General features: G+C 44.1%; 1 protein-coding gene across 1 annotated transcript in view; it reads left to right on the top strand.

Annotated features, from left to right (window-relative positions):
• BARX2 (BARX homeobox 2) overlaps positions 1 to 10,067 on the top strand; it is a 33,338-nt gene extending 23,271 nt beyond the window's left edge. The window contains exons 2-4 of the mRNA XM_071449571.1: positions 5,222 to 5,519; positions 7,911 to 7,995; positions 8,767 to 10,067. Coding sequence (XP_071305672.1) covers positions 5,222 to 5,519; positions 7,911 to 7,995; positions 8,767 to 9,018 — 635 coding nt within the window. The 3' untranslated portion in view covers positions 9,019 to 10,067. The remainder of the gene's footprint in view (positions 1 to 5,221; positions 5,520 to 7,910; positions 7,996 to 8,766) is intronic.
• The last annotated feature ends 12,887 nt before the right edge of the window (positions 10,068 to 22,954 follow it).

Below are 22,954 nucleotides of genomic sequence, written 5' to 3'. Positions count from 1 at the left end.
GAGACTGCCTGCTCCTTCAGCAAAATGAACTCAACTCCTTGGTTCTCTTTGTTTTGACACTCAGGAGATGAGAGATTTATAGACCTTCCCAAGTCATAAATTCATTTTCTTTTATTATTTACCTTTTGCTGCAGCCCATTCTGAGTGAGATTCATTCAGCCTCTGAGCAGGGCTGACTTGCCAAGAGGAACTGATCCATAAATCTTTCCTTCCTTTTTCTTTCTTGCTTTCCAAAACAACATTTGGAAACTAAGTTTGCCTGGGAGGAAAACTGTTCTTCCATTGCCGGCAGTCAAACCGTGCAACTAATTAGTGCTTTCTGTTCTCTCTTCCTTCTAGTCCGTGTCTGTTGGGGTTGAAATTAAGCCAGGGACAAGGGGAGGTGGGGGTAAATAAGGGGAAAATACTTGTTTCAAGTATTTATTTTTAATTACAACTTCTGCAAGGTGATCTGTCCAGTGGTGGTGTATCCACTGTGTCTTAGGCAGAGGTCAGAAGTTTAAAATAAGTTTATTAGAAACGTTCCAGAAGGTGAGAGGAGATGGTTTCAGATTGGTTTTCTTGATGTAACATCTTCTTCTTGTTGCTGCTGCAAAGAAAAACAAATGACAAAAAAAAATTTTGGATACATCAAACCATGATAGTTTTTTTGCAGAAATATCTGACATATAATTAGGAAACAGGAGTCCAGGGTTATCCTGTGTGTGGCTTGAGTATGCCAGTTTATGCCAAGGTGATGTGGGCAGTGCTTACTACAGATCTGTTATTCACTGTACAGTGGCTGCCAATGCAGATTTAAATAGCGAAGCAAAATGTTGTCAGATCGTAGAAAATGCTCTGCAGATCCAATGTCTTTTTTATTTTTAGCCCTTGGTTAGTTTTAGCAAGAGTGGCCAGATGTTTGCTTTGTGAGGTGGACAGAAATAAGAGCGTTCTTACTGCTCGAAACTGAGATTATTCAAATCCTTAAAAAAGAACTACAGGAAAAAAATCTGTTGCTTAGGCAGTGCTCCTTCAGTAGTGCATAGTATGAAGTATGGGATTATACTTATTTTTCCCAAATATTTGAGAAGTATTCAGCAGCAGAGTGAGCCCAAGAATACCTGCTTTGGGGTGATTAAGATTATTCTAGTAGATAAAACTGGGACTTTCCTATAGAAAACCACATAGTCAGAGACCATTGTCCCTGTGAAGAGCACTGAGACCTCCTGAGTCCTAAACCACTGGTGGTTTCACCACTGGAGTGTGGGGCCTCTTGACAGTTTTAGATGGAAATATTAAAATGCTTTAGGTGTTTTTCTAGAGTAGCAAATTCCTCATTTTCTGGTTTATATGGGCATCTTTTGCATTTTCATGTACGAAAGAGCAGTGGGTCAGAAAAAGTGCTCACGCAACAGTGCAGGTGAGAACGTGTTCAGTGGAACCATTGTGAAAGGCAGGTATGGAAAGAAAGAGCTCTTCACTCCCATTCATCCCAGTTTGGGAGACAGAGCGTGTCACAACAGTGCTGAGCAGACAAGAGCTGCCTGCCAGCATTTAATTTGTTGAAGATTAGGAAATTATTCCATTCTTACAATACCATGTCAGTCTAGAAGTACCTTTGAACTCCGGGGGATGAGGAGTTTAGATCTCGCCTCAGATTTCGTGGCGTTTGGAAGGCAAGGCTTTATCAGGGTGAGAACTGTACAGATGGTTTAAGGGGAGTCATGTTAACAGTGTACCTAGAGACTATGGACTGGCTCACCTTCAGCTGCTTTGAACTTTGGGATAACTAGATCCAGAGCAGGACACTGAACTTGGGCTTCATTCTCTGGGAACTGAAAGCTTCCTCGTGCAATGTAGAGGTCAGTTATTTCTGGTTTGCTCTACATGCAAGAGGCTGCTAAAGCATTGTCCCCTTTCTGACCTGTAGCTTTCTCCCAAAAAATATCTGCAGCCTTGACACTCATGTCTTTTCTAGATGCCATCTTTATTTCTTACTCTGTGCCACATCCATCCTGTGTCCTCACCAGGCTGAGGGCAAAAAACTGAGCAGTCTTGTGAAAGCTGGGCTGATCATGATGCTTTCATTATTTACAGTGGTTTCTAAAAGCCCTGTCACAACTGTTGGTGTCAAACCATAAGCAAAGGTTACTCTTGCAAGCACAAATGATAAACAAATACACAACACTTAGTGTCAACAGCCTCACAAATCTGTTCAGCACCTGGAACTCGAATCAGCCAGGCAGTTGTAAACCACGACTTGCGCAGAAGCAGCACTGTGGTTTCAGAAGGGCCGTAAATACATTTGTGACCTGACGTGGGCTCCAAAAATAAGCATGTGCTGAGCTTTTCTAAGTGTTTGACCAGGGCACAGCTGCTGGCTGCTGAGAATTTTGGAAAATGTATCTCCCCATTCAGGTGCTCAGCACTTGAAAACCCAGACCCAAACAACTCTGGTGTCATCTGCTTCTTTAATAACCACTCTTTTACCCTGCAAAAATAGCCAAGGCCTTGCTGCTCATCTTGAAAAGCAGTTCTTGTAATCCAAATCTTAACTGACTATTAGAAAAATAACCTGAAGAGACTTTTCTCTGTTTGATGAAGGCAGATCTTATGTTCTGGGACGATTGTAACCGCCCTCCCCTCCCTTCAAGCACTCCACGTGCTGCTACCATGCCATACAGAAAAGAAAATATCCCTGGCTGCTCTGATATCAAATGACTTTGCTGACCTCCTTTGAAGAGAGTTTCTTGTAAAAATCCTTTCATCCAGAGGTGTCAGTCACTTGGAGCCTTGCAGGGGTTTCTGAGCTCAGATGATTTATTATTAATGAGTAATTTTGTGCTTTATGGAGAGCCCTGCTGGAAATGTATGGAAGTACAAAAGTATTGATTAATCAGTGATCTGGTGCCAAAAGTTACCCATGAGTGAGAACAGGAATGGGCTGTGGGATAAGGTTTGGAGCATGAACCTACGGAGGAGCAGGACCTCTGTGATGGGCAGGATTGAACCAGGACTCCAGAGCAGTGGATAGGGGGATGTAATAAGACTGGACCCACTCCTTTCTGGAGTAAGCTTAAGCTTAAGTCTCCTTATCCAGAACAGGGTAGAACTGGGATCCAAGAAGTCTGTTGGAGCCTGAGTGACCAAGCGCAGTTGTGTCTTTGGGCTGAGTCCCAGGACTGCTGCAAATGAAGACATCAACACACAATGTCCTCATGAATCCTATGGCACACCCAGGAACACCTCTCATGGTGGAGGTGGCTTCAATGTTCCTTCATAGGACTTTAGAAATTGAGAAACCCTTCAAGGAGGCAAGAGGGGATGATTTTTGGGCAAATTTGGCTGAAAGAGAAGAAATCGTCTGTTCTATGGGTGGGCCAGCAAGTTTTTTGTTGTCCCACAGTGTCAGAAATGAACAGTGGTGGGTTGACAAGAAGGACATAGGCTATGGGAGCAGCATCTGCTTTGTCTTCTGTCTAGCTGAGTGGTGTCAGAGGGGGCATAAATACCAGCATAGATTTTGTGAGTAAAGCAAAGGACAGAGGTGTAAAGCAAAGGACAGCACACTCTGTCCTAATTTATGATCTTTGAACAGCCACTGAAGTTGTAAATCAAGGCAAAATTTCCACCAGGTTACTCAGTGGTGCTGTAGATCAGCACAGTCTTCAGCTAGAAAAAATACCCAGAAAAAAAAGGTAGATAAGGCTTGACACAAGCTAAAGATTGGCTTGGCAAACCTGATTTCATCTCTCAAATGCTTCCTTGGTGGTTTAAGTGGAAAGCTTTACATTTAATGGAAATACTTTGATTTTTAGTGTTGCGGAGGTGTGGAGGAGAAAGCAAGACTGAAGTCCTAGTCTGCCTAAACCCCAGTCTGTAGTCACAGCTATTTAGAGTTTTGACAATAGTTTCCCCAGCTTGCTTTTTAAGTGGCTAAGTTTTGCACAACTTGCTGTGGTTGAGGAGAGAAGCAACGATCAACAGTCTATGATGTTCTTTGATGTACCCAGCTCACCTAGGACCTGGTTCCTGTGATCACAAGCCTACAGCTGGGGAGAGGGCTGAGGAATACAGGTCATCAGCAGGCCAGGCTGGGAACTCCTTTCTTCCACGGTGTGGAGTTACTCACCCCAACACACTCATTGAGGTCTTGAGATCATTATTTTCATTAGTGGTGATTCATGTGAAGGGTTTCACAATCAGCCTGCTGGTGTAATATGTTCCTTTCCACAGTCCCATTTATCTAAAGATCTCCAAATACTTTGTGTACATTAAATTTTAATCCATATTTTACCATCAGTGATGTAGGTAAGGAGGATTGTTTCCATCTTGCAAATGAGGTAAAATGAGGTACAGAGCAAGAAAGTGAGTTGCCCAAGACTCTGCAGGTTGTATATCTGACACTGAGTTTACGTTTCCCGTATGTAGCTCAATTTCCCTGCCCAAACTTTAAAGGAACATTCAATTTCCTGGGGCTAAGGCTGAGCAGGAATTTGCTATAGTTGTAAATCAGAAGGCCTGATGTGGATCAGAACTTCCTCTAGTGTTTGGGAATGTTTGGATTTGTCATCCCAGAACAGCCCTGATCTGAAAAGATTGGAGCAGAACTGGTTTGTTTTTAGGGCTGGTATCAACGGGGTGGTGTAAGATGCAGCGTTCAGTCAGTGAAGAACTCTTGGGGTCTATTCATCCTCATCTTCCTGCATGGTCAGCAGGATCAGTGTGGGCAATGGAGGGCAAGGGTGGTTCTGATGCAGTTGCCCATTAGGGGATGGAATGAGCTGTGAACCAGACTCTGTTGTCTATTACCTGCAAGGGCAGGGGGACTATCTCAAGTGAACCCTGTCCTAGTTTCCCCAGGGAAACAAAGTTGGGAACAGATTGGGGATATATTTCATCCTTTGCTTGGAGTTCAGTCTCTTGCAGCAATCAGACAGATGATTTCAATGGTTATAATATCTCCTAAAAAAGGAGTGGAAAGGCAGTCCTTCCTTTCCCTGTCCTAGGGTTAGGATTAGAATTAGGGTTAGGGTTAGGGTTCCCCAGCCCAAGAAAAGCTGTGCAATTTGGGAGAAGGAACAGGTCCAAAGAGGTGAATATTCTTGCTTGTCCTTTAATAAGTAAATGGCAGAGCCAGGAAAGCCCTTCCTGTCTCCCTCCTCTCCCCTGCACTCGCATTGCTCAAACACATCAGCACTGATCTGTCCTTCATCTGCCTGTGCTTCCTCCCTGCCAGGCTCCCCTTCTCTCCGGGCCTACCCCCTCCTCTCCGTCATCACCCGGCAGCCGCCCGCGCTGCCCGCGCTGCTCCCGGCCGCCGGCAGCTCCCGCCTGCTGCCAGCCCAGCCCTGCGGGGCCGCCGTGAGCACGGAGGTTTCCCCCAGCGAGGCCCAGGGCAGCAGTGAGTCGGAGGCAGAGCAGCCCCCACCCCGCTCAAAGAAGCCGCGCCGAAGTCGGACCATCTTCACCGAGATCCAGCTCATGGGCCTGGAGAAGAAATTCCAGAAGCAGAAGTACCTCTCCACCCCCGACAGGTAGGTTGGTTGCTCACACCAGGAGTAGGGATGAGCAAAAGGGATGCTCCAGCCCTGCTCAGTTGTTCCACAGTGAACATTCCCTGGCTGGGGGTGCTGCCTCTTGCTCCACCAAGTTGCCTCTGCCATTGGCTGCGGCCATGGCAGGTAACCTGATTCAAATTCAAGGCTACTTTTCCTGGGATCAAAGGTGACACAAATAGATCATATCAGTGGAAATGTCAGATGATACACATGGTTGGGAGCAGTTCTCCAGGCTCAGAGATCTCCTCAGAGAAGAAGGATCTCTGCCTTTCCAACTCCTGCTGCACACTTGAAAAACGATGGAGCCTGTCTCCCCCTGGGATCTGCTGGCTCATGGCTGTGTGTTCATGGTATCTTCAGCTGCTCCTGAGCTGGCTTTTATCCAGCACCTTGGGCAGCAATTCAGTGGGAAGGTGGTGGCCTGTTCATAAGGTTGGAAAGCAGAGCCTGGAGTTGAAAGGTGCCTTGCAAAGGCACAGGCAAGTTCTTAGGCACTGCTTGGTACCACATGGGCAAACCAAACTAAGAGAGATTTTAGCTTTTTTAAGGGCTTTGAATCCTACTCTGGAAATTTAAATTATGGAAAAATGACCCATCAAATTCCTAGGAAGTTTGTAAACCTGGAGAAGGTTTGAAAGGTATCAGGCCCTGCACTCCACAGAGGGGAGTGTCCCAATATTTAAATTGGTTCTGAAGATGGCATTTTCTGCTCCTACTGCCTGTGACCAAATTGCTGCAGCTGAAAATTCCTGGTCGTAGCCAACCTGCCTCATGGAGTTTCAGAGTTCCTGCTATGCCTGCAATGACTCCTCGCAGCTTCACATCACCAGATGGTTGACACTTTGCTGAGGCACTCAAGGCTGGTAATTAATAATCTGATATGACTGTTCCTTGGCTTCATTGAGGACGATGAGCAATTCCTGCCCATGTACCACTTCCTCTGTGTTTGTTTCCTTGGGTTTCCAGGCAGTGCTGGTTGCACTGAGGTATGTGGCAAGAGATGGAAGCTGGTTGCAAGTAAACCAGGTGTTACCAGACATGAGCACTAAGGCACAAAGGGTTGGCTAAGCCAAGCTTCTCTCGATCAACAACATGGCTGAAAACCTGGCAAAGCAGTGAATTGTGACCTGTGTTCACTTCTGCAGCTTTTGTCCTGGATAGAAGATTGTAGCCCTGGGAGGGCACCTGAAACCCCTGGTTTATCATCAGGGTAATGACTCTGACATGTTCTACTCTTAACAGTAATGGTGTCTTAGATCAATGGCTTCAGATGTGATGTAGTGGCAGAACAAGCCTGCAGGTCCAGAGTGAATCCGGAGTGGGAGAGAAGCGTGAATCCTTGAGTGTGAGGTGGAGCACAGAGAGCTAGGGTGGGGTATGTGGGTGTTTACAAATGTAAATCTGGTTGCCCAAGGAGCCCAGGTGTAACAAAGCTTTCATTATGAAAAACTTGGCCTTCACAAATGTGTTTGCCCATCCAAAGGCAAGGAAATATTTTCCAAAAAGTCACAGAATGCAGAATACTGTGGAATGTGGCTCTGAGTTGGATCTGTCCCACCTGCAGGACTTGCATGACTCTGAGGTGCACTTTCCTGGCGTGGCTGAGGATTTCCAGCTCCATCCCTTGTGCAGCTCCATTACAAAACCACCAGATGCATGGTGCTATCACCTGTGGGGAAGGATCAGGAGCTACTCTGAGCCACATTTGCTTCATATCCTGGGCTTTAATATAGAAATAATGAATGGGTTCACATGAACTTGCATGGGTTGGAGATTTGTGAAGGATGAATCAGGATTATGGGCTGTCTGCCACATATACCCTGCAGCTAAACATACAAAAAATAAATTCACTTAGAAGCTTAAATTGCCTCAATAACAGAATGTATATTAAATTGATAGATTTAGATGTACTACTATGAGAAATGGGCAAGTACCATGATCCCCATTCTGAAGGTAGTGAAGGAGAAATATGATACAAAGAGTAGCTGATGCTGTGTGTCTGTTCCCACCTGTTTGCTTCAGACACCAGGGACCTGTTTTTCAGGGATGTGATGTACCAGTAGCTCCTAATTCATGGACAAACATAGAGCATCAGCAGCTGGAGTGCAACAGGTTCATGTCTCAAAGAGGGCAGACAAACCCTGCCATGTCTAGAAAAGAGAGCTTGCCAACACCTGCATCTTCCATAGCAGCATCCATCTTTGCATCCTAAATTCACGGGTTTTACCACTTCTGTGTGACCATTCTTGAGACAACTGATCAGAGAGAAACTGCTGAATGCTCTAACAGTGTTGCACTGCCTAGACCTGGCACCTGAGCTCCTCTTGGCTTAAGTAAACTCATTTTGTTGTCTGGTTTGTCTCCCAGGCTCGACTTAGCCCAATCCTTGGGGCTGACTCAGCTCCAGGTGAAGACGTGGTACCAGAACCGTAGGATGAAGTGGAAGAAAATGGTGAGTGGGTGCTTGTCATTTCTCCATGGCTCTTAAATGGCTCCTTGCAAATAACAGATTTGGAAGCTGAACATAGTAGAGTGACTTGTGTCTATTTATACCAAATTTTGTTTTATTCCTGATCATTTCTCACAGAGATGGTCTCTTTTTTTAAAGTGTTCATACTGCAAGTACATGTGGTGGGCTAGAGGGGGCTAAAGGCAGTAGGAGGAGGACAAAGCAAAGAGGTGAAAGAAATGAGAATAGAAGTGAGGGAAAAACCAAAATATCTCCTTCTGCATTTTTCTGCATTCCTGTGATCTCAGTGCTTCTGAGATTGGTTTTGTGCATAGAAAAAAAAAGACTCTGTTGCTCTATGGAAACAGAGCAGTTTTGAGAGCTGATACTAATTTTTACTTCTCATATCTTTGTTTCACCTTTCAGTTTTTCTCATCTTTATGGTCCTTTTCCAGTTAAAATGCTTTTTTATGAAGGTCAGCCACTCAATAAATGCTGGTGGGAGCATGATGCTGTGACATTCTCTAGTGGAGATGTCCATGTTTTCTGATTTGGGAGACAAGATGCAGTCTAGGCTGTTCCATTGGATGCATGTGGCACCTGCAGAAGTTACTGTCACTTCTAACAAATTTGGCATTACCTTGGATATAGATCCTTGGCTGGAGTGTCTTGTTGCTGCAGGAATGGTGTGTAGACAGAGGGACTTAGACATAGGAACAGGATGTCTGAGACCAGCAGAGTTCAGAATCCTGACAGTTCATCTTTTTGCTCCAGGTGTTGAAGGGTGGACAGGAAGCTCCAACGAAGCCCAAAGGCCGTCCAAAGAAAAACTCCATTCCCACCTCGGAGGAGATTGAAGCAGAGGAGAAAATGAACAGCCAGGCTCAGAGTCAGCTGCAGGAGGGATCCCAAGCCTCTGAGGAGCCAAAACTAACAGAGGAAAACCCAGAAGTCCTGTTGGAGACAGAGAAGTCTCCAGAACATATACCAGAGCCTTCCTCAGAGGAGACTACACCCTTAAGTTAAAAGGGAGAGAAAGGAGGGGAAAAGAAGAGAATAAAAAAAAGATCAAAGAGAAAAATCAAAACCAAATATATATATGTATATATATATTTAAATATGTATGTAGTGGTGTGAGTGTACATATATATATAAATATATATATATATATATATATATATATATATATGTATGTAGACCTTGTGCATAAGTCTGAAGATTGGTCACGTTGTGCCTTTGGGAATCAGCCATCACGGGCCAGGTGGAACGAAGACATCCCGTGGGAATGGTGCCAGCCTGTTCCTCTGGCAGGGGCCTGAGCTTTCCTGCAGGGAGGGCTGAGCCAGGACATTTCCAGGGAAAACCACACCAAGACAACTCCTTGAGAAGCCTGGGGCTCTCCCAGGCAGTGGGAGGCAGGTGTGTGTCTGTGTTGGAGGGTCAGTGTGTTCCCTTGGCTTTATCCTTGCCTTGTGTGGTGCCAATGGACAAAGAGCTTGGCCTGGGCTCAGATCAGGGATAGGCAAGGAATGGGAGCTCTGACAGCACCATTTCCTTGTGTAACCAGCACTTAATTCTGTTAGGGATGGGCCTGACTTAAACAATTTTAGGAAACGGTTCAGACCCCCAGGTTTGCTTTGGCCCAGTTAAGATCAAAGCTTCCAAAGGGAGATCCATACCTGGGTCAGCTCCAATTGCCTCTCCTTGGGTGGTTTGGGTGCTGTGTCTGTGAATTTGCAGTGATGTGGGATAAAACTTGGAATGAAATGAGCATTTGGATATAAGTCTCCTCCAAAAGCTTTTGGGTGCTTGGATCTGGGACTTTTGCTTTCGGCCCACTTTTAATTTTTAGAGGGATTTTTTAAATGAACTGTTAAATGTTTTCAGGGTTTGGGGAAAATGGTGGATTTCCAAAGTTGCTGCAGGAAGCTGGCATTTGTTTAAGATATGTGCCAGGAAAAGATGTGCATCATGTTTCATAGAGTCTTGTTAAGAGTGCATTTTGCCCAAAGGCTGCAAAAGATGTATTAAGATAACCTTTATTTTTTAATTAAAAATAAAATACATAAATTAAACCGTTGTTGCTGTTGTTTCTCTTCCAGAGATTCTTATTTCAGAGTATCAGGCAGAGGCTTTTCTGGAATAGGTTTTTCTATTCCAACAAAATCTGGAGGAAATAGAAATCATCAGATTTTCCTTAACATCACTCTACAACGTGCTCTGTGTAAACTATTTGTAGCACTTGCTGAGGGAGGTGAGGGTGTTGTAAATGCCACCTTGTCACTGGGTGAATGTGTCAGAACAAGGGCACTATTTTCTGTCACCTCCTCCAGTTTTGGACACATATTTAGTGGCTCTTTGTGGCTCTGTGAAGATGATTTCTGAATATCCCTTTTTTGGGATGGCAAGGATTCACACACAGTTCTCAAACGGTTTATCCAAGCAGTGTTGAGTGGGGAGAAAGGGATTCTTTTTCCCCCAGTTTCTTGCTCAGTGGTGTTTGGTAGTGTCTGATTCCAGCTCTGCATTAGCTCTGGGTAATCAGGTAAGATAAAATAGGTATTTGGTAAAGGATTTGTGCAGTTCATATCCATGGTTGAGTGTCTCAGCTTGGCAAGGCTTTTCCACGGCTGCCATGCATCCAACCCTTGCTGTTGTTTGTTCTCCATCCAGCCAGCACTGAAGATGCGCTTTAAAACTTGACAACAGCTTTCAGAAAGGTAAAAATAAATAAGTCATATAAGCACAGTGGTGTTTGTGGGACATCCTGTCCTAGAACAGTGCTAATGTTAAAAAATGTGGGTTTCTTCTTTCCTTGAAGAAATGAATCTGTATAATCCTGCCTGGGGACTGACTTTTGAAATGGCTTAATAGAGAAATACTTTCCAGGTAATCCTCTTTGTGCTGCTCACTGTGTGTGTTTACAGTGTGTGAGACAGAGATTACACTTTCATGTGGTGAAACTCCAGCTTTAGCCAAGCCAGGGAGGGACATGCTCCACTCCCTGTGTGTCCAGTGCACAATAATCAGCTTGGAAAAGGCAGCCACTGGTGTAAGTGCATCGACAGGTTTGCACCTAAATCTAAGCCAAATTTACCAGAACTGGGCAACACTCATTTGCAAGGAGCTTAGAAAACACCTGGGGTTTGTTACCTTTTAGCTCCTTTTTTTCTGTGTCACAGGGAACTAGAAATGGGATGAAACATTTCCCTCTTGCCTGTTCTGTTGCAAACACAGGCTGTGAACTGCAAAGTGTTTCCTCTGCCATTAAATGCATCAAAATTTAGTTGTCTTTGAACATTTTTCTTTCACAGAGCCCAGACATGTTTGTGACAGCCCCAGTGAGAGGCAAAGGTGGTGAGGCAGGATTTTGCTGGAGCTATGATGCAATGTCTGAGTTGTTGCACATTCTTTATCTGTGGATGTCTTTTTTTCCCTCTTCTTTCCAGAATTGTGCTGTAGTTCAACCGTATCTATTGGACTAGAAATAACATTTAATTTTAAAAGGCCTGTGGCCTGTTTATACAGGAATTAGATTACATGGTCTATGAAATCTGTAATCAGCGTCTATTGTTCTTGGATAGTGGCATCAGCACTCCTATCTCCACAGAAAATGTTTCCACAAGTCTCAAATGCCACAGTACTCAGGGAGAGTGAGGAGAGCAACTGAGTGGAAATCATTTGTCTAATAATGAGTTTCACCATCAAGTTGCAAAAAAACTCTGCAAGAGTTTCTACTCAGTTGATTTGTAAGCCTGAACAGCTGATTAAATTGAATTTTGTGTGGTTCTAGAAACAAAAAGCTGACCGTCAGGGAAGGCATCAAAGATATTTCAGCTTGTCTGAGTCAAAGTGAAATATTTTGTAATGAATCTGTTCTCTTCCAGGCCACACTGGACAGGGCTTGGAGCAACTTGGGATTGTGGAAGATGTTCCTTCTCATGGCAGGGGGTGGGACTGGATGAGGTCTAGGGCCCCTTCCAACCCAAACCATCCTGGGACTTTTTTAACTTAAAAAACCAACCCAATCAGAGATGTACTGTAAACACAGCATTTGGAAACTGCAGTGTTTTCTTCAACCAAAATGTTTTTTATAAAATGTATAATACATTTGCTGGGGTTTTTGCAGTTGTTACCTACTGGATTTGTCCAATTTGAAGAATTCCGATAGATTTACATAACAGGGTGGGGAAATAAACGTAGAAACTGGAAGAAACATCACTTTCTTGCCCTGAGGTAGGAAACGGTGTGTGGGGTTTCTTTGCTGTTCCCTGAAACTGATAAATATGAGAATACAAAATTTACAAGAATTTTAATGATAAGTTTCGAAGTCCCAAGGAAATCAAAGTTGGCCATTTTCTAACAAAGTGTAAAGTAAGTTTTACATAATGGCATTTCCCACTTCCCAGATGAAAATAATTGTTTCTGACTCAGTCCCACTTTACAGTGGGAACAGTTCCAGTGATTTTTAAATTTTTTTCCCCCTCATTAATCCCATTCTAATAATTTATGAGTCAGTCTGGGTAAAAATGCAATTCTCTTGCTGTCTGGGCTAGTTTTTCATGAGTCCACAAGACACTGAAGATGTTTTTATTCCTCTTTTGGCTGAGTAGCAATCTTAACATCTTATTTTTCAACATGATTATTTAAGTCCAGAATTAGCTCTTGAAATGCTCGCTGCTGCTGCTCACACTGCATTACTTTCACTGATAATCCTTTGAGTGATCACGGAAAGCACATTCAGAATGTTTTGGATGGAGGGAGAGCAGCAGGGAAGAAATGGGGAAAGCCATTTACAGCTCAACTGGAGTAGAATTACGAATTCTAGTAGAACTAAACCTAGGGATCCCAGCTGCTGTTGGGAGGCAAGTGCTCCTTTTCCTCTTGCTTTAAGGTTTTTTCTACTTTGGGCTTATTTTTGGTCTTGTCACTGAAATGCCAAGAATTGAGTGACTCTTCCACTGACTTTGGGCTGAACTGGGTTGGGTTTGAAAGCTGGACTGGGATTTAGCCCTTAAGAGGGGCTGTGGGCTGTTTGCCCACAGAGAGTTGTGTTTGCCTTCTGCAGAACCTGATTTTAGGCACCTGAGGAGAAACACAAGGAGCAGCTCCCTGGGGCAATCTGCTGAGTTTCATCCTCACCCCCAGTGACAGCCAAGGGCTGCCTGGGAGCCTTTGGGCCAGCCCTGGGGGTGATTTCATTCCTTTAAAAGCCTCTTGACTCTCAGGATCTGCTGCCCCTGGACTCCTGGTTGCTCATCCCAGAAATCTGACCTGAGGCAAGAGCCCTTGGGATTGAGCCCTGATGATGTTCAGGGGTATTTGGCTTCCAGTCCTGACAGAAAGGAACAAGCCCCAATGTCAAAATCCCAACTCCCCTACAGGGATGGGAAGTGCTTATATCCGGAGTTCTGGCTGGGACCCACCTTTTATTGTACCCACTCCTGAGATAATATTGCAAAGCACTGAGCTCATCCTACTGGATGGTTTCCCCAGGTCCCAGCAAGGATAAATAAGGAAAGAAAAAAATCTTTATTCATTTAACTTCAGGCCAGGACAAAGAAATCTGGTGTTTGAGAGGGTTTTCAGTTTCCCCCCTCTCAATCATCTTTCCTCAGCAGCAAAGTGGAAAAGGCCAGTACACAAGAATGGACTGGAAAAAAGAGGAGAGAAGTAGCTGAAAGAAAAAACAAAGGGAAAGAGCTTAACTGCATCAACCTACATGAAAGATAAAACTAGAAAGAAAAATAATCATGGTTAAAAAGTCAACCTCTATTTTTTGGACAGATGAAGCACTAGTTCTGTAGAGAGATATTTTTCTGTGGTTTAGCTCTATGTGCAAGGATGATTAATGTTTTTCATGGTTCCTTTTATGCACTATAAATTAAAATATAGCTGGATAAAGAACAGTTCTTGGATTAGACTTCAGCTATGATACAGGATTTGGGCCCACATCTCAACAAGGCAGAGGTTTGGTGTAGTCTGGATCATGTAGAATCTTAGATGTTGGGCATGAATATCCTCTAAGAACCTCACTCCTCTTTCTTCCCAAGGTCTGGTACTGCCAGGAAGGATTTATCAGGTTTTATTGTAAACTGAAGTGGTCTGGGGGCATCAATCTTTGGAGCACAGCAGCTTTCCATTATTATATTGTAGCTGCAATTTAAATCTCTTAAATTAGTGATATTTAGTTTAAATTACTGTCTAAAAACTGGCAAAAAACCCCTCAACTTGTCTTGTGTCTAGGAATCCACAACTGGAAACAAGTTTACACCTTGAAGTTGTGGAGTTAAAGTCCATGAGTGTGATTTTCAATGCAGGTATTTGAACCCTGAAATCTAAATACATTTTTCCCTGGCAGAAATAGATTGTCTGGTTGTTGTTTTTGTTTAAACCAGACACCCTGTGGTTCCTAGGCTTTTCCCAGTAATACCAGTCCCTTCCTGTATTATAAACCTCCTTGAACAGAATGTCCCAGTGCAGTGGAATTGTAGTCACTGCTCAAAGGGAAGCCTCTGGATCTGCTGGGATCCGTGGGTAAAATGATCCTGTCCCAAAGGGAGAAGTGTAGGCAGCTGCCAATGGACAGGGAACTCCTCCAGGCTGTTCTGACAGGTCCCTTCACTGCTGGAAACACTGGAGTTCTTGTTTTGTCAAACTGAGGGTAATAGAAAGCGTTACTCACTAGGAGAAGTTCCTGAAATCATTGACAACCTGCCTTCCTGCATGCAGGTAGGAGTGGGGATTTTCCCTCCAGAGATTACTGAGGACAAAATTATCAAGGTAAAATTTCAGGAGCCAAAATTTCCTGGGGAAGAAGGTGACGAAGGCTGTCGAGCACTAACAAAAGCAGCGGAAGTGATGGTACCCCTTGGGCAAATGCTTCTAATATTTGCATAAACCAAAGGAACCAAACCCTTGTAGAGAAAACAACAGTGAAATATTTCAGGCCTTCTTTGCTTCCCACATGGACCATTAATGCCCTTCCCCAGCAGGAGCCAGCCTTGTCAGGTGGAGAAGATTCTGATTTCCTGGACACTGCAGACTTCACCCTTCTCACCACACCCAAAGACAGGTCTCGCTTAAGCTGAAGTAAAGTCTTTATTAGTTGTATCAGAGCTGCAATACCCAATTCTGATGCTGATCCTTGCAGACCATGATGAATTCAGGCAGGTTTGGTCGGGACAAAGAGTACAAGGGATCCTGAAGCCCTGGAAGGTGTCACAGAGGCTGTCTCAGAAAGGGGATTAAGTTAAAGCAGGTCTGACAACTGTCTGAAATCAGTCAGACCCTGCTATTTCTGCTTGAAGGAGCTCACTGTGAGAAAGCTTTCAGCAGCATCCCTTCCTGTCCCAGCCTGGCTGTTCCAGCAGCGTCACCTTGTAATTACAGTTCTATAGTAGTGCTCTTACTTACTCTTATAAAAGTAATGGGAAAAAAGAGGAGTAAACTGCCATGAAAACAGCAGGGCTCCATCCTTGAGGCTGCTAGGTACAAGCCATGCGTATTTTTGTGGCTTTCAAAACTTTCTAGCAAGCCAACATGGAGGAAGGGGGGGTTATTTGTAAAGCTAGGTCACATAGCTCCCTGAGTCGCTTTCCTGGTGCCTCTGGAAAAATTCACATTATCATATAGGACTGGTAGCTCAGTGAGGAGCAAACAAGCTGAAAGTGGTGGATTAAAAGTGATAAATGCACAAGTAGATCACAGGCTGGGAGTTCTTGCTCACAGTGATTCTGCTGAGAGATGGTGGCATCAGATCAGTGTGGAGACACTTCTCCTCCATCATCCATCCCTGTCCTTGGCATGTCAGTATGTATAAAAGCCTTGGTGCTTTGGTGCTCAAGGTCCTGCCAGGAGGGATGGGAACTTCCAGCTTCTTATGGACCTTTGGATTGCCCATAATTCTGTCTCTCTTCCCAACCTTCCTACCCTGGACACTTCCTGATCAATGTTGCTCCCACAGGAGGTCCTTTGGGCTTTGGCAGCTGGGGAATTGCACCTCCTAGGACTCCCAGAGCTGTGGTCCACCAATGCTGCTGGGATTTTTAGCAGACACCCTAGTGTGCTCTCAAACCACAGGCTGCCACACCAGGGCTGTTTTCCACATCCAGAACAATTGTTCTCTTTTTCCTGTGCTGTGCCCATTCCTGGGTTGGTGTTGGAGGATCGGAGGAACGTGCCTGCAGTCTCAGAGGATTGATCCCTGCCAAACAGGGGATGCAGAGCATCCTCTCTCTGCAAACCTGAAAATGAACAAAGCTCTAGAGTCTGGGCCACCTAAGGAGGGAGAGCAGCTTTCCGTGCTGGGATTTGCCCAAAGAAGCTGCTTCATGGTGAAAATTAACAGCAATTAATCCATAACGTCACCTGCTCCTCCACATGGAGATATTTCTATTATTTGGGTGGGGACCATGACTCAGAGAAACTATTTTCTCTCCTGTCCATGCTTTTCATTACTGGAAAGACAATGGCATTTCCCCCCCTGTGTTTCATTTTGTGTTATGTAGCATAATGATGCTGATAATAATCCCTGATAATGGGATTAAAAGCCCAGACTGGGAGTTACCTGCCTTATTCTACATGTGCCTCAGTGAATATTTACCCCTGAGGTAATAATTGGATCTGATCCTGCAGTGAAAAGTCACCATCTTGCACAGTGAGATGAAGATGTCAGAGAGTAGAGGATGGCTTGGCACTTGCTCCAAGCTCTTGCCAGGAGAGAGGGAACAGCTCATTTCTGAAGCATCAGCCAGCCCTTTACCTGCTAAATCTGAGGTTCATTGTTCCCCTTCCCCAGGTCCTGCCCCTCTCCTTGTGCCATATCACCACCTTGGGATGAGCAAAAGTCCTGAACTTGATCCTCCCCTTGACAGGAACTGCCTGGAAGCTGTGGAACAGTCTCCCTGCACCCTTTCCCAAGGAATGCTCAGCTCCCTGGCGCCCAGCCCTGGCTGGATTAGGCCGAGTGTGCTGACCTTTGGGCACAGCACGGAGCCCATCTGCTCCGGCAGCAATCTGGGAGCCTGGGGCAGCAAAATGAGATTTTCACTATTTACTCAGCACCTGGGGCGCCTTATGTAGGACATGGGCCTGGTACAAGGGCTAAGATAAGGATTTAAAGTCTGAATTGGAGACATTCTGGTAGAACCACTGATTCTGAAGCAGAAGATAATGCTCCCTCTGAAGGAACTGAGCTCCTTGGAGGGTGTCACACACTTCTCCTTGCAGCCATGGTCTCCCAAAACCAGGAATTACTGCACATCTAACCCCTGGCCTGCAAAGGCAGAATGCTTTTCTTTCTTTCAGAAACCCAAAGCTTTCTATATTTTAGCTCTTTTTCAAGATCTGCTCTTAGCAAAGAAACAGTTCTAGTTGGGCACAATAAATCTGGAGCAGGTAAGCAGGGGATTATTGCCAAACCATTGATGCTCCCCAAGTGCTTCCCAGAACCAGGTGTCCTCTTTGGAGGATTCTATTTTGATCAGCTTCATTTCCTGCCTGTTCTTCCTAACAGCTTACATTGATTAAACATGGTGTAGTTAAAATAACAACAGAGCAGGAAATGGATGCTTGTGAAATAGAACACAAATATTTCCCTTTTACCTGTGCAGGTTCTGTGCAGGTAGCGCTGGGGGTGCCTTCTCAAGCTGGTATCATGGCAGGAAATAAAAGTCAGCATTAGCAGGATTGTTTGGGTTACAAGAACGGGTTGGTGCAATTCCTTGTTGTTCATACTTTCATAAATACTTCTGTCTCTGTTTAAAAACAAATGGAAGGGGTTTTAGTTTTCTACTCTTCTTGGAAAGCTGCTGCAGAGGCCAGTTCCTGTGGCAGCCCTTCATTAAATTTTCTGTCTAGGCCTCTGTGTGTCCCATTCCATGGTCTTTTATTTTTCCCTGGTATTGTCCACAAGCAGATCTCCCTCTCTACTGCTTTTCTCCTTGGGTATTTAAAGCTGAGGATCAGATCTCCATGCAATCTTCATCCTGTCAGGCTCTTGGAGGCTTGTCCTATGAGATAATCTCCTTCCCAGGATCACTCCCATATCCTTTTGCTGTTTCTGTTCCAGGCTGGATTTATCTTTCTTGAGCACAGGTGATGAAAACCATACACACTGCTGTAGTGAAGGTCTTACAGCAGCACCTCCTCTACCCCAGATATCTCATCTGGCTCATTTTGGAGCTAAAATGGTGGGGTTTTTTAAGGTGGGCCACCTGATTTTGGTAGCCAGAGATCTCATTTAATCATTCAGTGATTACCCCATGGTTTGCTTCTCCCATATCTCATTTCTCAATCTCCTGTTTCCATGCAGGTTGTACAATTCCTTTGGTAATGGCAATCTGACTCAGCTTTTTGTCATCAGCCAACTTTGATGGCTCAACTCTGCTTTTACTGCCCAGAGTTTTAATTAAAGACTCATATAAAATTAATCTCAGTTGGAATCCTGAACAACTATGTTAATAAACTTCCTTGAGCCCACTTGCCTCTCTCTCTCTCTTTTCCTTTTATCTCCAACCACCTCTGGACCCTCTGATAACAGCCCTGATTTGTTAGTGAAGACACTACTTCTCCTTGCAGAATTTGAGAATTCATACAAATTGCTGGTGGATGACATTTCCCTTGTCTAGAAAATCCATTACATTATTGAAAAGAAATTATCCACAGCAAAATCTTTTCACATTATCCTATTTCCCTGTATCTCTTCTGCTTTATTTTCCTAAGCTGTTAAAATCTATTTTATCAAATTTTCTTCCAAATTCTTAAATATAGGTGACAATTTTTCATGCTAAGTTGATTTATTATAACCTTTGCTCTGGGGTTTCTGTGATAAATTATCTCATTTGTGACATGAGATTAATTTCTTACAGAATTGTCATTGTTCCAAATTTTCTGCCTGAATTTCCCTCCCTGAGTCCTGCTTTCAACAATTTGAGGATTTGCATTCATTTTTCCTATATGGAGTCACTCATTTCATAAATGCAAATCTTGCTTTCCATGAGTATGGAGGTGTCCTTTGTCTTACCTAGGAGGTGCCAGTGGATGGGGCCACCTGCATGGAGAGATAGATCTGCACCATTCACAGCAAGTTTGTCTTACCAAATACAGAGTACCCAGACATCAGCCTAGCCCTGCTTCTTCTGAGAATTCAAAGGTCAGGCAAACAGGGGAGGGCAATAGGAGCAATGCTGCTCAATACCATTCCAAACAGTTTTAATGACAATGGCCTTTCATACCTGCCAGTGGGGCTTTAAATTTTTTTTTCTTTTTAGCTCTCTGCCATTGTTAATTTTTTTCCCTCACATCCTCTCTGTTTATTTTTGTTGCAGATTTATTAGGTACACGGTTAAGTGCCATTTAGCTTTGCAGAATTGTCATCGCCAGCACTTTATGAATGGGATCTTTCACTGACAAACTATTCAAACACTAAAAAGGGGGAAAATGAACTGCTCCAGGTCAATGAAGAAGCCAAGATCAACTGAAACTCAGCTGTGTTTCTCCTTGAATACAGGAATATGATGAAGATGCTCAGAATTTTCTTTAATGTATTCTCATCCTTAATTTATCCTCACACGTCAAATGGACTGTCACTCTGTTTTGCTGTGCTATTTTTCCTAAAATAATGCCTTTTTCATTCTGACAGCTTGCAAGAGCCCAGAGATCTAAAAATATAGCTAAACAGGCAGTCATACACCTGCTAATTTAGGCTATGGATAAGCTGTGACCAGTCATGCAGGCACTGACAACCAATTCCAGTCAGGGAAGTTTTTTCAATAAAAAGCAAGGAGAGTTCTGCAGATCAAATGCAACCTTGGATGTGGGAGCCTGGGAGTAGATCTCCCTTTATAATCCTGAAAAAAATTCTTACTACATTTTAATATTTCTGATCCAGAGATGCCACAGGTGCAGAGTGGAGTGTTCTTTCTTCAGCCAGTAGATTCCCAAGAATTCCTCCCTGCCAGGGTGGGCAGGCCCTGGCACAGGGTGCCCAGAGCAGCTGTGGCTGCCCCTGGATCCCTGGCAGTGCCAAAGGCCAGGCTGGACAGGGCTCGAAGCCACCTGGGATAGTGTCCCTGCCCAGAGCAGGGGGGTGAAATGAGCTTTAATTCCTTTCCAAGACAAACCATTCTGGGATTCTGGGATTCTATATCAGAGCTGGACTTTTCCCTTGGTCGCCTGTTCCACCCATGGAGCCTGGTATAAATTCTGTGTGTGAGTTACTAGTGGTTATCTGTGCCCTTCGGTCTCCTAGCGCAGGAAATCCTGCAGGAAGTTGTACTTGCTGCATTTTCCTCATTCCTCTTGCAAAGGAATTGTATCCCTTTTTTTTTTTTTTTTTTAGCCTTGTAATGTATATATCCTTCAAACAATGGTACAAGGTTGTTTGTTTGTTTATGTGATTTAATGTGTTTATCATGTCCTTCACATCCTAATCTTTTGGAGATGTCTGTAACTACTTGGAGTTTGAAATATATATTTATATGTGTGTATGTGTGACTAAAGGTTTGCAGAGGGGCTGGCCAAGCTCCATGGGTGCACCCAGGGAGGACTGTGGGGTGTTGAGTGAGGGACCAAGGTGGCCTCAGGTCTCCCGACCCTTTGTATTCCACTGCTTTGTTCCCAAGTGAAATTTTCCTCTCCACCTGATCCCAGGATATTGCCAGGCTCACAGTTCATTATACATAGGGGGATCAAGTTGTATTGTAAAGCTGACAAAAGTGACAATTTTATATATTTTTCTCTAGCAGTTCTACATTGCTGTGGAAGCTTTTTGACTAAGCCACTCAGATTTGGAGTTAATCCTCCTGGACTTGGAATATTTGCATGTATGTATTTGAGAGATTTAAATGGACACCACTAACCCCTATGGGGTTTTGTTTCTTAACATACCTTAGAAACTCTATCTGTGGAGGAAGATGAGACACAAAGGCTTCTTTTTTTGTGGCAATCTGCTTTGATTTTATTCTCTTTACAGGGTGAAATCAAGAAAACAAGAACTCCATGCCTATGATTTTAATGCTTTGACAACTTTAGTTAATGCAGAACTACTGTGTTAGGGGAAGTGCCCATTTTACAGATATGGAAACTAAAGGTACAAACAGACGAAACACAGTTCTCAAAATAACAAAGACAAAAATGGCAGGAGTGCAAACCCCAGGGGTCCTCTCTGAGAGCAGTAAGAGTATGGACATGAGTTCAGCTGCTCATAAGAAATGCATTTTAATTCCTTTGAGAGGCTTTGACTGGGGTTTCTCTTAAATTCTCCCATATTTATGTGCTGTTGGTGCACTGGGAAATATTTTAGCAGCCTTTATTTTTACCACCTGCAATTCAGCAAGTGCAGGATGGGAGCAAACTGAAGAATTCAGGTCTGGAGCTGGATCATGACACCCCACAGTAGAGTGGAGTTTGCTGTCAGGGGTGAGCTGGGGAAGGCACCCAAAGCTGGGTGTCAATAAGATCACCCAAGTGCTCCTGTGGGGCTGGTCTTCAGGGGTGGAGGGGTTCAGGTTGAAGCCACCAGCTCTTAATGGCTGAAGCTGGATCCATCCCCAGGGAGGCCTTGATTGGCTTTGCTGTCCAGTATGGGTCTGAGCCACTTCAGACACCGCAGGTGCCACCACTGTGTTTGTGTAACTCACCTCCAGATCACCTTGTCAATCATGTTCTTGAGCCCAATGAGCCAATACCAGTGGATTTCACCAGGATTTAATGCCACAATTTCTTGATGGAAGTTGCTAATGACTTACACAATTTTGTTTCTCCTCCAGTTTTGGTTGGTAGTTGGTTCACTTTGTCAAAGTTTTGTTGTGTTTGTGGTATGCAAAAAATGAGCCTTTTCAGGACTGACAAATCAAAGGTGAGGAAATGCACTTTTTTCCCATTTTTATTTTTTTAAATTAGAGCGGATATTTTTATTATCATGTTGATAGTCTGTTGGGCAATGCTACACAACAGCAGCTTGAAACATTTCTTCCTTAGAATGGGCTTCATCCCACCTGACTTTGACCATCTTAAAGTTTGCTGTTAAGCCTGAGCTGACCATCTCCTTCCATCTGTGGCCAGTGTGAAAAATCAGACAATTTATGCTGTCTCCTGCAGAGGCGAGTCATTCTCTGGAAACACCACTAACTGTACACAGAGAGATCCTTTCCCTAATCTCCTTCATGTTTCATGTTAACAGCTGAAGACACCAGACCTTGATTTGCATGGAAATTGATGATCACTGGGCATTTTTAGCAAAAGCAGATGTCTTAGAGGGTTTTTTAGCTGAAGACTAACACAAAATGGTCCAGGGGAAGGTGTCCCTGCCCATGACAGGGGATTCAATGAGAGGGTATTATGGTCCCTCCCAACCCAGACCATTCTGTGGAAATGGAGAATATGGAGGAATATGGAGTAGTTTTAGAAAAGTGGCTGTGTCCAGCCTGTGTCACACTGGCTGCCAAGGGGAATACGAGGAGCAGTTCAGACAGATGGAGAGCAATCTTTCCTCCTTCTCCTGACCTGCAGCAGCTGGCTTAACCCCGGGACATGACACCGTATCTGCCTTCCAAATGCTCCTTACTCCTGGCTGTGATGACCCTAGGTATCTTTATCCACAGAAATTACTTTGGTTCTTGGGTTTCAGAAGCATCATATGGCAGGGAGTCCTGCAGCCTCATTAGGCTCTCAGTGCACCCTCCCTCCTCCCTCCTGTGCTGATCTTCTTCTTGCTCATCAAGGATGGGGACAAGGATGTGCCCTGGGCAACTCCTCATGTGCTTCCAGGTCACAGTCCTACCGTCCTTCCCTCACTCGATGCTGTGTCCTTGTACTGTCAGTGGGTGAGAGGAGAATTGAACCCATCATCTCTGTAATTGCTAGGGTTTATAATTAATAAAAATAAATTTTTATCCAGTTTTTTTTTTCTTTTCAGGAGTTCTTAGTTATTAATAATACTTTATTGTATTGACAGATG

The sequence above is a fragment of the Agelaius tricolor genome, unplaced genomic scaffold, assembly GCF_023055355.1.
Source record: "Agelaius tricolor isolate 1412-34295 unplaced genomic scaffold, bAgeTri1.0.p SCAF_29, whole genome shotgun sequence".
Lineage (NCBI taxonomy): Eukaryota > Metazoa > Chordata > Aves > Passeriformes > Icteridae > Agelaius > Agelaius tricolor.
Note: the sequence above shows the minus strand (reverse complement) of the source record. Positions and strands in the feature narration are given on the sequence as shown.